This window comes from Simochromis diagramma, unplaced genomic scaffold (assembly GCF_900408965.1).
Source record: "Simochromis diagramma unplaced genomic scaffold, fSimDia1.1 OVJJ01000635.1, whole genome shotgun sequence".
NCBI lineage: Eukaryota > Metazoa > Chordata > Actinopteri > Cichliformes > Cichlidae > Simochromis > Simochromis diagramma.
In genome coordinates this window covers 1-14958 of record NW_024387433.1, presented here as the reverse complement: position 1 = coordinate 14958, position 14958 = coordinate 1, and the positions used below count along the sequence as shown (strand labels likewise).

At 42.4% G+C, this 14958-nt stretch overlaps 1 protein-coding gene and 1 long non-coding RNA gene across 2 annotated transcripts; both read right to left on the bottom strand.

The window, feature by feature from the left end:
- Window positions 1–2898: 2898 nt before the first annotated feature.
- LOC120722420 lies at window positions 2899–3522 on the bottom strand. Its single transcript, XR_005693446.1, has 2 exons — window positions 3464–3522; window positions 2899–3215 (listed from the first exon to the last, which is right to left on the bottom strand). It is a non-coding gene; the product is annotated as an uncharacterized LOC120722420 (long non-coding RNA).
- An 8270-nt stretch (window positions 3523–11792) lies between these two features.
- On the bottom strand, window positions 11793–12911 carry LOC120722423 (H-2 class II histocompatibility antigen, A-K beta chain-like). Its single transcript, XM_040013415.1, has 2 exons — window positions 12664–12911; window positions 11793–12571 (listed from the first exon to the last, which is right to left on the bottom strand). Exons 1-2 carry the CDS (start codon window positions 12894–12896, stop codon window positions 12415–12417), a joined length of 390 nt encoding a protein of 129 aa, XP_039869349.1. The 5' UTR covers window positions 12897–12911; the 3' UTR covers window positions 11793–12414.
- Between the last annotated feature and the right edge of the window lie 2047 nt (window positions 12912–14958).

Sequence of the window (14958 nt, the reverse complement as noted above, 5' to 3'; positions counted from 1 at the left end):
CTGTGAACACCCGTGTGTACACCTGTGTGCACACCTGTGTGGATCAGCATGCTTGTATTCCAAAGGTTTCTCCATGTAACGATCTGCTAGGGAGTGTGGGGAGCCATAGCCCCGTCCACCAGGGTATGAAGCAGGTATGGAGGAGATCCAGGCCCCAGATATCCAGAGGCCCCAGAGTACGAGGACCACCAAAGGGGGGGGAACCGTGCCACCCTCCTGGGAAGAGCTGAGGAGAGCCCCAAAGGATAGGTCAGCCCGCAGCTACGGAGCAGAGGCCAGAGGGGGTTGCAGTGGCGTGCCCGCGGGCTCTGCCGGCAGCCAGCTGTGCCAGAGAGGGCCGAGCTTCAGGCCCAGAGGCCAGAGGCCTGAGGGCATCCCATCCCCCGGAAGGAGCCCAGCCGGGCCCCGCCAATCGGCCACCAGGAGTGAGCCGGTACATACATGAGCGCCCAGCCCCAGACGACAAGGACCACCAACACAGCAACGTCTGAGGGCATCAGCCACCGGCAGGGAGCGTGGTGAGGGGAGATAGGCCTCCGTACTTTAGAGGGCCTGAGATGTTCCCAGAGAGGTTGAGTCTAAGACCCAACCTGACATATAGACACAGACGAACAGGCGCACACGGACACAAACGTGCATTCCCACCCCATATGCACAACCAAATACTCGGCACTCACCCAACGTGTAGACAGACACAAATAGACACTGCACAGACAGTCGCACTCCCCAAACATACTCTATATCCCAGGTCCAGGTACCCCCGCCCTCAGAGGGGCAAGCCGCACCTAGACCCAGGAGATGTAACCCTTCTCTCTGGGGTGGAGGCAAGCGGACCACCTCCTTATCTGCAGTAGCAGGGAGGCCCCGCATCCCAGACCCCAGTCTGACGGCCAGCACCTCCTCCCAGCCCCCCAGCCCTGACGGCTAACAGAACCGGGGTGAGTGAAGACCTCAAACCTCCCTACGCCCGCTCATATGTAGTGTTGCTGCGTGCTGTTCTAAAGTGCATTTAAAACTCAGGAAAGCATGGTACTAGCTTCCTCTCAGAGAGCAGCACGGCTCCTCCCGAAAACCCTTAGTGTCTAAATGCATTTAAAATTGAGGGTAGGGCACCAGCGCCAGAGGTGGGTTGGAGTACACCGACCATCCTCTGGATGCTGTAAAACGTGCCCACCCCCAAGGCCCTATATGTGTGTGTTATGTGAGAGTGTGAGTAATGTGGATGTCTAGGTTGCAGAATAAAATTGAGGCACAGGCGGCCAGAAGGGGACAGAGGGGGAGTGCCTCCCCTGCACCCTGGTGACATACCTGCACCCCAAGCCCTGCGTGTGTGGGTGGGTGTGGTAGAGTGGGAATAGGGAGGCAGCTGAGGATGGGGAGGGAAGAAAGGGAGGGGCAAGCGGCCCCTCCCTGGGGCCAGCTCCCCCGCTGACCCCAGTAGGCACCCCCACACTCTGGAACCCACCAGGGCAAGGGGCCCAGGCCCATCCGGACCGGGGCCTGCAGCAGCAGCACCGCCCAGCCCCACAGAGTCCGGGGCAGCCCACCTGACTCCACCCCAGAGAAAACTGCACCCACCCTATCATCCAATCATCTCCCAAACTGCACAAGACAATAGACACCCAGGTTGAGTTCATTCTCCACCTCTCCTATATCTCTCCCCCCACCTGCAGAGTGAGCTCCTGTAGTGAGGAGACCACCTGCAAAGATATAACAACCTCCCCACCAGTTAGAGAGCCCCCTGGTTGGGCCGATGCACCAGAGGTCCCCTGCACTGGGGCTGAGCTCCCCTGCACTCACCCCCCCCCCCCCCCCACTGCTCCGGCGACACAACAGCCAGGACCCAAGCCCCCAAGGCCCGGCCAGCACCCCAGACCGGGGGGCGGAGCACCCCCAGACCCCTAAGCCTCCACGCCCGTCCCGGACCCTCCCAGGGGCAGCCAGGCTACCAGGCCAGTAACCAACGTCCGCCAGCACAGACCCTCCCCCATCTCCGCTGTACGCAGCCACAAGGAAAACACCATCTAAGAGCCCCCAGAGCTCCTAACCAGGTCATGGCCACATCCCCCAGGTTAGACCCTCTAGGGAAACGTCCCTAGGGACTCCCCAGACGCCCTAAGGCCGTCCCTACCCCCATATCAACCACAATAGCGAAGGCAGGACCAAACCATGACCCCCCACCCCCACTAGGTGATGAAGCCGATCAAAGGAGCCACTGACTACACTGAGACCAAAGGGGGCTGAATAATTACACACACCACACTTTTCAGTTATTTATTTGTAATAAATATTTGGCATCATGTATGATTTTTGTTCCACTTCTCTAATGTACACCACTTTGTGTAGGTGTTTCATTTAGAGTTCAAATAAAATAGATTCATATTTGTGTCTGTAATGTAACAAAATGTGTAAATGTATGTAATACATACATGTAAAACTGAAAATACGTTTGTACTCACTTTCACATCTCCCCCAAGGATGAAGAGAGGCTGGCAGATTTCTGGGTATTGCTTAATCAGCAGGTGGAGGCCATACAGCTGCAAACCCTCCTTGAGTTGTTCCAACATTGGCTGCAATCTAAGCACAGCATGGAGTGTAATGGCTCTGTGGGTACAAAAAAGAGATTAAACAACATCTTCAGATGCTATTTTTCTTACATTCATATAGAAAAACAAAAACATGTCACAGCATACCGGACAATCGGTTCCTTGTTTTGAACCGAGATGGCTCCAGTGAATCCACAGTTTAAAATCTCATCAGTAAGGCCCTGAAGTGACTGCTCAGTTGAAGATTCCACCTAAAAGTAATTTAGCAGATGAAATTATATAGCTGCAATGTGTACTAAGGCAATATTTTTACTAGTTATACAGCACCTGAAGAAGTTTTGCAATTTGGGTGATTGATAAGAACATTTCTGTCAGTATCTGGAGCTGTACAGGCGATACATTGTAATTTGGACGTCCCAGCTTTCCTTCTGACACTGACATCTGAGAGGGGGTTTGTTCATTGACGTCCTCCATACTGAGCACAGTTGACAGCTCTATCAGAGCATTTATAATACTTTGAGGGATCTCAACCTGATCGGACAAAGATCTTAAAAGGACCATCTCATGGTCGATAACAAACTGCAAATAGTCCACATCGAGGGGTTGTCTGTGCATGACCTGGGAAACTTTATGCAGTAGTCGCTGAAGCATCTCTCTTTTTAGCTGCTCCTAAATTAAATACAAAGAATTTTACGTTACTTCACTAACTTTGTTGTTCTCCAAGCTTACAGATCAACTAGGATGTAAGTTTCAGCCGAAAATGATAGCGAGGCGTTTCTGTTGAGCTAGCATTTCAGCAAAAAACGTTATAAAATAAAAAAACAGAATAGCTGAAAAATTAACCGTAACAATAGCCACTTCTTAAATTCGTAGTATTCACAGACTGCAGTGTAATTGTTCCAAACTTAAACACTCACCTGATTGTTCGCGCCAGCAGTGTTGTTGGAAGGCGACGCCATCGTTCACTGAGGGACAAGTTAACAGCAGCCCCCACCTGATACAATGCGCGCTACTTTGAGAGCATGGGAAATGACCACTTCTCACGTAGTGGCTGGGAAAACGTCTCATAATTGATCAGTTACGGCGTAATTTGTACACATTACTGCTTGAAAGAGCTTTAGTAACTGAGTTTTAGCAGTTATGCATGACATGTTTTCTAAACATTATCAAATAATACAGTGCAGGAGGTGTTTGATAAATTATGTTCATTCCCAGGTTTCCTGAAGGCAACATGAAAAATGGACCATCTTGAACCTGCAGCGGTCTGCTGTCACTCATGATTCCCCGCCCCTCTCTGTGTAGCCACGCCCACGAGGCCAAAACAGGGCCAAAAGTCTGTAACTGAAAAATAGAGATCTGAAAGTGGAAAAAAAAAATTGAAGCTGAGAGAAAAATCCGAACCTGAAGAATTTTTTTTTGTACATTAATTTAAAAGATCTGAATCTGAAAAAATGTAATCTGAGACTGAATAGATTTTTTAAAAATAATAATAATGAAAAGAAGATTACTGAAAATTTTTAAATAAAGTTTACTCAGAGAAATTGTAGATAAAAGAACCATTGGGTTTTCAGTTAATACAAATATTCAAAACGTTTGATTTTATTTTAAATCCAACTCTTTCTTTTTCAAAGTTCACTCTAAAAATGTGACTTTTGCTTTCAGTTTACATATTTTCGATTTCAAATTTTTCTTTTAACTACACAAACATTATGGCCCTGATTTAACTCCATACCTATCGCTGGTTATTTTTAGAACATAACACCCGCGATAAACGAGGGACAGCTGAGAAATATAACATTTGAATCCCTTTTCTCTTTTGCTCTGAGGCACGGGGAAAAAATATCGACAAGTCGATGAACATCATTTACAGATATGTTGGGTAAATGCCCAAGACATCTATAGAAATGTAAATCGCCGCTTGATTCATTCATTTGCTTAACTTGTTTTGGACCGTAAACAAGGCGCGAATAGGACACCGGAAACAAAGCTCCCCACAGGAGTTTCCGCACCGGAAGTAGCATATGCTAACGTGCACACAGTCAATTCCCAAAAAAAGACCCCATTTTTCCCCATTCATTTTGATGGGGAAGGGCCCGAAAAAAGGTGCCAACCCAGGCCACTTTGAAGGCCTACTTTTATTGACCAAACCCATGTTGCGATCTTTTACGGTTGTTTCACGAGAGCAGTTTAAGTTTTAGGAAAATTGGGAATTTTCACGGAATGTTCGCCCCACTGTCAACTGCCATAAAACCAGAGTGTGGAGAATAATTTAAAAAAAAATTGTCTTTCTCTTCCTGTCCCACCCTAACCATTTAACCTACATCTATAATTTATACATCAAAACGTAGCTATCGTTGTCTTCTTTCATCCAGTTTCTTCCTCATTGAGATCAGATTTACGGTCTTTTCACAAATGCCATCAAAGCGCAGCCTCCTCCCTCTCTGTCCCCCATAGACGACCATTCTAAAACTGCTCTCAATTTTCAGCTCAAACTTAACATCGAAGGGTGTCTTTACACTGTCACCACGTCAGTATAATACACTCTACAGGCATGAAAATTTAATATGTTGTAGTGTGGAAGTTCCTGCCAATCACGGTGAAAGAATTTTTGTGATCGGACCTACATTGTTCTCTTGGGAAGCATTTGTTTCAGAGCTTAATTCCTGTTTGCCCATCTCTCTGCAGTGTGTGTGTGTCCTATTCCCTCCTGCCACTCACAGGAGTTACTATAGCAACCGGCCCTAACAGCTGAGTACAGGAACAGCTGATGACTCTCTGCTTAAAACAGTTTTTTGCTCAAACCGCATACATCCTGATGTCGTCGGTCAACTGATCCGGCAGTAGCACAGGCACACTTAAAATTTCTTCAGAAATTTTCGCTTTCTAGTTATATTTTCAAGTCTGAAACAAATAAACAAGACCATCAAAAACTCAGGCAACAGTTTCAAAACAGAGTTCAAAAGGTTCATGGAGGTCGACCAGGAGGCCAACAGCACAGGCATCCAAAACAGAACAGTTCAGGGGGCTGGCCATGCGAAAACCAGCGGCAGCGACACCTGTGGAGGAAATCCAAAGGCCGACCGTGCGGAAGGCAGATGGCGGTAACAGAGGCAACCCCGTGCTGGGGGCCGCCCTCGACGGCGATGACGTCCAGCTAGAGGCCTGGAAGATGGCCGGCAAAGGCGAGGTGGTTCAGGCTGAGCTGGATCGGGCAGCGGTGTAGAGGCGGCAGAGGCTGGACCAGGTGAGGATGCTGCGGAGCCAGACGGCAGCGTGGCAGCTGTGGATGGTGACGCTGCAGGTGACAGTGTGAAAGCCGCAACTCCATTTTTCAGAACATAAAGTTCCAGGTTGCATTTATTTTCTTATATTCCACTTTCACTTTTAGTTTTCCCATAGGAATAATTATTTCGCTGGTTTATGTTTTCAGTTTCACTAAGGTGTGTTAGAGTTTCAGATTAGGGAATTTGTCTCTGTAGTGTTCATATGAGATACGTGAGAGGGCAGACCCAGTGTCAAACTCCATTTGTAACTCAACGTCTTGTATTTTTGGTGTGAGCCATATTGCTTCCTTATCTTTCTCTTGTATTGTATAGAGCTCAAGGCATGCCAATTCCTCCTGAGAATCATCTGAGTCTGTCTTATTTACTTCATGCTACTTTACCCGCTCCATCCAAGCCACAGGCCTTCACACTGTCTGGTCCAAGCCATCACCACCATCAACATCCCCCAGAGCTACACAGTCTGGGTCATTGGCCCCCACAGTTTTTAGTTGCACTTTTGGACAGATTTATAACTTTTTAAAAATGTATTTATGATTTTTAAAAATTAGTCATGGTCCCTGTGCCTTGCAAATGGACCCCGTGCTAGGCAACATGTTTTGTTTTCTGCTCTCTCTGTCTCTCCCTCCCTCTCTCTCTTGCCTCTGCCGGGGCGGTGCTCATTACAGGCTCCCGCCCCTGGCCCACGCACCTGTGTTCAATCTCCATACCTGACACTGATCTCCACTCATCCTGAAGCCATACTTAAGACAGCAGCGCTTTGCTACTCATCGCTGGATTGTTGAGCAAAAGATTTCTGAGACAATGAACAAAAAATTGATATAGACAAACACTGTTCCCCGGTGCAGAACACGGTCAGTGTTTAAAGTAGTGTAAACTGGTTTCTTTGACATTAATGTGTTGATGCAGGTAAATAAACACACAGGTGACAGTTTCTGTTTATTGTGGTTTGGAGACATCCAGTGAAAATCTACAAATGTGTTTAGTCATGTGCTACTTTTTTCAAGAAGCAGTCGATTATTGACAAGGGTGACTTTATGTGTTTAGTTACCAGGACCCTCCTGCTCCACCAGGCCCAGGATCCTCCAGCAGCCACTAGGCCCAGGCTCTTCCAGCAGCCACTAGGCCAAGGCTCTTCCAGCAGCCACTAGGCCAAGGCTCTTCCAGCAACCACTAGGCCAAGGCTCCTGCAGCAGCCACTAGGCCCAGGCTCTTCCAGCAACCACTAGGCCCAGGCTCTTCCAGCAGCCACTAGGCCAAGGCTCCTGCAGCAGCCACTAGGCCAAGGCTCCTGCAGCAGCCACTAGGCCCAGGCTCCTGCAGCAGCCACTAGGCCCAGGCTCTTCCAGCAGCCACTAGGCCCAGGATCCTCCTGCTCCACCAGGCCCAGGATCCTCCAGCAGCCACTGGGCCCAGGCTCCTCTAGCAAGGCACCAACAAGTAAATCGACAGTGACTTCAACAGGCCATCACAAGGAAATACCAATCTCATCATTTTCAAAATGCCGCCTAAAAAAGCAAACCCAGGAGTTGAAGAGGAGATTAGGAAATCGCTTAATTTCATGTCTGATGAACTGAGCAAAGTGGCTAAACAACAAGGTATGCTACATGACCTAATGGATGAAATAAAACAACTAAAAAACCTCATAAAGGACAAGGACAAGAAAATAGACGACTTGGAACGGCGAATCGAGGACCTTGAACAATACACAAGAATGGATGATTTAGTCATAAGTGGACTGGAGACGCAACACCGAACCTACGCCAGAGTAACAGCTGGCGGAGGTAAAGACGGTGAAGATGCCCCGGTAGAGGAGCTGCAAACGCTTGAACAGCAAGTGATAAAATTCCTTCAAACGAAGAATGTAAGTATTCAGAGCCATCATATTGCAGCATGCCACACGCTCCCCAGAAAAGGCAGTAAAAGAAAGCCATCAATTATTCTTCAGTTTGTGAGTCGCAAAACAAAGATTGAGTTACTGAAACAGGGTAAGAAGCTAAAAGGGACCGGTGTGTATTTAAATGAACATTTAACGAAAAAGACTGCTGAAATTGCAAGACAGGCACGCAGCCTGAGAAAACAAAATAAGATACAAGCGACATGGACGAGGAACTGCAAAGTAATGATAAGACTAAATGGCAATCCCGAAGAAGCGAAAGTTGTGATGATAGGAGAACTCAAAGACTTAGAGCAATATAAATAATCAGGAATCTGCTATGGAATCTATTGGAAAAGTGACGATTGGATAATGAACAATGGGTATGGAAAGTGTTTCTGGCCTTACGGCTCAAAAACAATGGAAAAAACAACAACAAAAACACATAAATGACAAGTTTGGACACAGATTATAGGTTTCCATTCAGAGATATTGAAGAGGAAGAATTTGATTATGAAAAGGACTGTCAAGGTGGTTATTTTGCCACACACACTGAGAAAACGAACTTCAAAACGTTTAACTATGCAGAGCACAACATGCATGACCCTGAAAGTAACATTGACCCAGATACCCACTTCTACAATAACACCAATAATACTTGTGAGTACTATACAGATGACCAATTCAATGTGAATATTAAAATGGCAAATGCATTGTCGGTCATACATTTCAATAGTAGAAGCCTGTATAAAAATTTTTCTAAAATTACAGAATGTTTAAGTAAGTTAAAAAAGTTTAATATAATTGCAATATCAGAAACATGGCTCGATAATGAGAAAGTTAGTGAAATGGGACTGGAAGGATACGAATTATTTACAATGAACAGGGTGAATAAAAAAGGAGGCGGTGTTGCTTTATATGTAGATAAAGTTTTGAAATGTAGTCTGATTGAATGTATGTCAAGCACCATAGATGACGTATTGGAATGTGTTACTATTGAAATCCATGTTGAAAAAGCTAACAATATAATTATAAGTTGCATCTATAGGACACCAGGTTCATGCCTTGAGACATTCAATGAAAAACTTGCTGCGATGTTTAGCAACCTAAATGATAAAAAAGTGCAAATAATTTGTGGTGATTTTAATATAGATTTGCTAAACCCAAATGGACATCAGAAAACAACAGATTTCATCAGTAAAATGTATAGTAACTCCCTTTTCCTTGTAATTATAAAACCAAGTAGAATAACAATTGATACAGCTACATTGATAGATGATATATTCACAAATAAAATTGACCATGAAATAGTAGGTGGACTTCTTATAACTGATATAAGCGATCATCTTCCTGTTTTTGCAATTTTTCAAAATTATTTTGGGATTAAAACTAAACAAAAGAATCAAATATTTGATATGATACGACATAGAACAACAAGAGCCATTGCTGCCCTCCAGGTGGACTTAAAGGAACACAATTGGAATGAGGTTTTTGCAAATGAAGATTCAAATAGTGCGTATGATGCATTCTTATCAACTGTAATTTCACTATATGAAAAACATTGTCCTTTAATGAAAATCACTAGAAAGCATCACAGATCAAATAAGCCATGGATCACAAAGGGGATAGAAGATGCATGTAAAAAGAAAAATAATCTATATAAGAGATTCATAAAACAGAGGACAAAAGATGCTGAAATAAAGTACAAGTTATATAAAAACAGATTAGTAAATATTATAAGAACAAGTAAGAAAGAATATTACCGCAAATTATTGGAGCAAAGTAGAAGTAACACACAAGAAACATGGAGGATATTAAATAGTATAATCAAAAAGGGCTCAAAAAATAAGAATTATCCAGATTATTTTAAAAAAGATAAAGATATTGTGCTTGATAAAACTAAAGACATTGCAAATGAATTTAATGATTTCTTTGTAAATGTTGGCTTTAATTTAGCAAAAGAAATTCCAGAGTCAAGAAATAATAACGACCTAAATAAACATATTACTCAGAATGTGTCCTCCATGTTTATTGGTGCTGTAACTCATAGACAAATAATTAACATTGTGAAGACATTTAAAAATAAAAAGTCCACTGACTGTTTTGGTATTGACATGATATTAGTTAAAAGTATTATAGAATATATAGTGCAACCTTTCGCATACATTTGTAATCTGTCCTTTCAAACTGGTGTGTTTCCCTCACAAATGAAAATAGCAAAAGTTATTCCAATCCATAAAAACGGAGAGAGATGTCAGTTTACCAATTATAGGCCAATATCACTACTCCCACAGTTCTCAAAAATTTTAGAAAAGTTATTTGTTAATAGACTTGATAAATATATTGAGAAGCATAATCTCCTAAGTGATAACCAATATGGCTTTAGAGTGAAAAGGTCCACTTCGATGGCAGTGATGGAACTTGTAGAAGGGATATCTAATGCTATAGATAATAAGGAATATACTGTTGGTGTTTTTATAGACTTAAAAAAGGCGTTTGATACAATTGATCATTCTATATTAATGAATAAACTAGAGAGATCTGGCATAAGAGGGATAGCATACAACTGGATGAAAAGTTACCTGGATGAAAGATATCAATATGTCGAATTCAATAATGTAAAATCTAATCAGCTGAAGGTAACTTGTGGTGTTCCTCAGGGCTCTGTGCTGGGCCCTAAATTATTTATATTATATATAAATGACATGTGTAGCATTTCCAAACTGTTAAAATGTGTATTGTTTGCTGATGATACCACTCTGTACTGCTCAGGTAAAAACCTAGAACAGCTTCTGACTACAGCGGAAAAGGAGTTAAATATATAAAAAAACTGGTTTGATGTAAATAAGTTATCATTAAATATAAAGAAAACAAATTGATTATTTTTGGCACTAGACAAATGAAAAATGTATCTAAAATCAGGGTTAATGGAATTGAAATTGAAAGAGTGAACGAAAATAAATTTCTTGGAGTGATGATTGATGATAAGCTGAGTTGGAAGTCTCATATAAACCATGTGAAAACAAAAATGTCAAAAACCATTGCTATTCTCTATAAAACAAAGCATGTCCTGAACAAAAAATCATTATACACACTTTATTGTACTCTGTTGCTTCCATATAAGACTTACTGTCTGGAGATATGGGGTAATGCATATAAAACGAACACTCTTCCTATTTTCAAGTTACAAAAAAGAGCTATAAGAATTATAAACCAATCAAACTATATAGAACCAACTAACATTTTGTTTATTAATCTGAATACCCTGAAATTTTATGAATATAAAATGGCACAGATAATGTATAAAGCACAAAATAACTTGCTTTGCCGCAGTACTCAGAAGCTGTTCAAAGTCAGAGAGAGTCAATATGACTTAAGGGGAACAGATTTCTTTAAAAAAAAACAAGATAAGGACAAACATAAAGCAGAGATGTGTTTCTGTTAGAGGAGTTAACCTGTGGAATAGTTATGACAGTGATTTAAAAAGGTGGAGTTCATTTTCCTTGTTTAAAAATATGTTTAAAAATAGAGTATTAGAAAAATATATATATCAAGAATGAAAAGAGCAAAAAAAACCCCCAAAAAACCCTCTTGATTCTTTTGCTTTGATGTAGTTACTTATCTAAGGTGGAAAGTTTTTTTTTTTTTCTTGTTTGTTTGTTTTGTTTTTGCTTTGTTTTATTATTTGCTTCGAGCCCTGTGTACAGGAGCTGCATGCAAAAAGATCTTTTGTTAAAAGGGTTGGCGTAATAAGCAAATGCTTCAGCCAATACCTTTTGATTAGCCTTGTCTCACGCATTCTTGCTTTGTGGTAGATCTTTGTTCTGTCTTCACTGAGATATTTGAATGCTAATCAATAAAATCAAAAAAAAAAAAATCAAGAAGTCATGGATCAGATTCAGAGTAGCCCATTATAGAACTCACGAGTCTGTTGAACACACGAACCAGCTGATTTTGTATTCAACCAGTAAGAATGACGACTAGGATCGGGACCCCCTTCTCATTCATTGGAAAAAGGAGTAGGACCTGAAAAAAGCAAGAAGAACAGACTCAATAACAAACTTGTATCCACATTGTGAAAACACTTCTGGATAAAACATTAACAATAATGATTTGGTGAAAATCCCAGTTTCAGCGAATGGACTCTGCTTGCTCTGAAAAACCTGTCTCAAATGGTGTAAAATCCCTCAGGTTTGTCAAAGAGATGGAGATCCCTGAGGCCTCAAGCATCTGATGCTGTCTAAATACGGGACTTAATATCTAATCCAAGGATAGCTGATAAAGTACAGAGCTCAGTAATATAGACATGCAATTTTGCTAATTTTGCTTCAAATCTGGTATTAGAATTAACAAATGCAATAAAAGCACAGAATCAGGCCGTTTAGATGGAGAGCCAATCCAGAACTCTTGTACAGGGATAGCTGGGATCTATCAAATTGGAACACAGCAGTGAAATTAGACTGTGGTATAAACATGGACTTAAACTTGATTTAAAACTAAATGAAAGTGAATTTCGAACACAAATAGTCTACTAACAAGACTGATATGAAGTGCTGTTAACTGGTCTGTGAGTGTGAGTCCTGGTCTGACTTTCCACCTGTAGAAAATATATCCAACCAGAAGTAAGATCAGACCCAGGGTCAGTATGGAGGCTCCGGTGGCAGTCAGTGTCGTTGATTCAGATGTTGATTTGTCCGAGGATGGCTCTGAGTCAGACAGGTGACAGACAGAGGCCAATAGTAGAACAGACAGGTGAGTAGTCAGATGCATATTTGTGTGTACAGACAGACATGTATTTACCCCAGTCAGTGATCAGAGGTTCACTCAGGCTGGCGTGCTCCACCACACAGGAGATCTTCTCCCCAGACCTTCAAGACAAACATCACTGATTCACAGACCGCTCACAGAACTGGATCTGAATATAGACCTGGACCCGAATTCAGCTTTGATGAGGACTCACCTGGGTTTGTACTCCAGGTGGGAGTGGGTCTGGTAGTACCAATCACCATTTGGCATCACTTCAGTGGAAGTGACATCAGAGTTGACTTCCTGTCCATCTCTGAGCCAGCTCACTTTGATCTTATTGGGAAAGAAGTCGTAGACGCTGCAGACCAACATGGCAAGATGTTGACCAGAAAGCGGGGTCTTGGACTTGATTCTTACACTGGGCTGAACTAAAAACAACACAGACATTATATTACCATTGTGGCAATAATATGTGTGATGTTTTTTTTTTTTCAAGTGCTTTATTAACAGTAAGATTTACAGTGTGTGAGATTATAATATTATTTTATGCCATGTTAGACCCTTAATTAAAGATGGTGAATTATTATGTAGTTTTAGTTTGCATTATTCTCCTGAATTAGAAGACGGTGATAACTATTGCATTTGTTAAACTGATTTGCATTACATTAGACTGCTGGTTTATTGTGAATGAATGATATTGTTTTATGATGCATTATACTGCTGAGTTATAAGAAATAGTGTTCGCAGAAAGTCATCGCCTTATTTGTCTGATTAGAAGAGAACAGAACATACTGCAGAGGTTTTCTGCCCCATCTCAGCAGGAGCAGATAAACAGGGAGCCAAGGTCGTAGCTTAGGCGCCGTGTGAGAGAAAGAATGTGAATGTTTAGGCTTTAGTGATTAGGTGGGGGCCACTAGAGGCTATAAGAGTTTGATCAATGCTCCACCATTTTGAGATCTGATGCCGTCTGCGTACGGTGTCCGTCTCCCACGCGTGTGATCATTAAAATCATCGTTTGACTCAACCCGGCCGGACCAGTGTTGTTATTTTGGTTTTTCCTCGTGTATCCATCCCCAATATTTGAATCCATAACAGTTTGGGGGCTCGTCCTGTGGTATTGGGGTGGAAGTTGGAGGTTTGGACGGTCCGAGGTTGTCGAACGGACAGGCACAAGCCAGTGGTCTGACGTGAGTGGGCATAAGCCGGCTTATACAAAGGTAAGGCACTACCTGTTGAATTATTTCCAAAGTGTGCCAAATTGGACATGATTAAATTAAAGTCTACTCACTGAAATTACTGGTAGAAGGCCTGTTTTGATTTTAATGAAAAATCTCATGAGTTGAAGCAGTTAAAGTCTGCTAAAGCAGTTAGAGTCTGCTAAAAGTTTAAATACTGGGTTAGAGTCCCAAGAAATTGAGTTAGAGTCTCAAGTAGTTTGATAGGGAATTGGTCATTTTGTTGGTTGGAGTCTCCATTGACCTCTAGGTTGCACTTGCCTCAGTTAGACTCTTGTTTTGGGGTGCTGACTGTTGCTTCAAAGTGTTATAAATTATTATAGGACGGCAGTTAGAGTCTGCTAGGAAGCGCAGTGCTCAGAGGTAACGCTTGCCAAGGTCGGGGACGCCTAGGCCTTGTCCTCTTTGAGGGATAGTCAGTTGGTCACTGTGGAGCTTGGGGCACTCCAGAATAACTAGTGGTTGCACCACTTTACCGTTTGGAACGGTATCTGCGCTTTTTTGGACACTGTTAAATTGAGTTAGGGACTTTAGGGATTAGGCCAGATACAGTTAGAGGCTGATACTGGTTAATTGATTACAAAAAAGTTGGACTTTCTTTGGTTGGACCCGTTAACTTAAATTTGTCAAAATTGTGTAGGCGCTAAATCTGTCAGGCCTGATAGTGATTGTAAATATAAGACGTCTTTGTAATATAAAATAATAGAGCTGTGTGTGAGACTGTGTGTGACGACAGCGCACTGCAGCGCTGCGAGCTATTTTTAGACGGTGTGTGAACATGCAAATGAGGTGAGGCGCACAGAGGACTTTTGCTTCCTGTTTAGCGTGTTTTTGAGTTTATAATTATGATTTGCAAACAATGATACATGCCTGTAAATAAAACGCTGACTTTGCTGATTATAATATTACAAATAAAGTTTTGAATGACTACGGTGAATGTTTGATGTTTGGCTGGGTTTTGATATAGAAAAGACAAATCGTGCATGATCTAGACCGGCATTTCAGTCGGCAGAGTGAGATTGAGTGATAAATACAGCCGTGATTTGTTTCAGTTTTGTGGTGCAAAGCAGGATTTATAAGATTTTTAAGTGACTCTTGGTTCAGTTCAATAATATAAGCAGTTACATTTGACACACATTTGACACATCTGTGTTTGCATTTGGAACAGTGAATGAAAATTGAAATGGTGTTCAGGAATATTGGGCTTCTTGATGGTCTAAAGCAGGGGTTGGGGAACTCCAGGACTCAGTGTCCCGGCGTTTTAGATAGAATTA

Coding starts and splice junctions, on each gene's coding strand:
- LOC120722423 (XM_040013415.1), bottom strand. CDS start 12,896: ATGTCTGTGTTGTTTTTAGTTCAGCCCAGTGTAAGAATCAAGTCCAAG. Junction 12,572..12,663: donor CACCTGGAGTACAAACCCAG/GTGAGTCCTCAT, acceptor TTTGTCTTGAAG/GTCTGGGGAGAAGATCTCCT.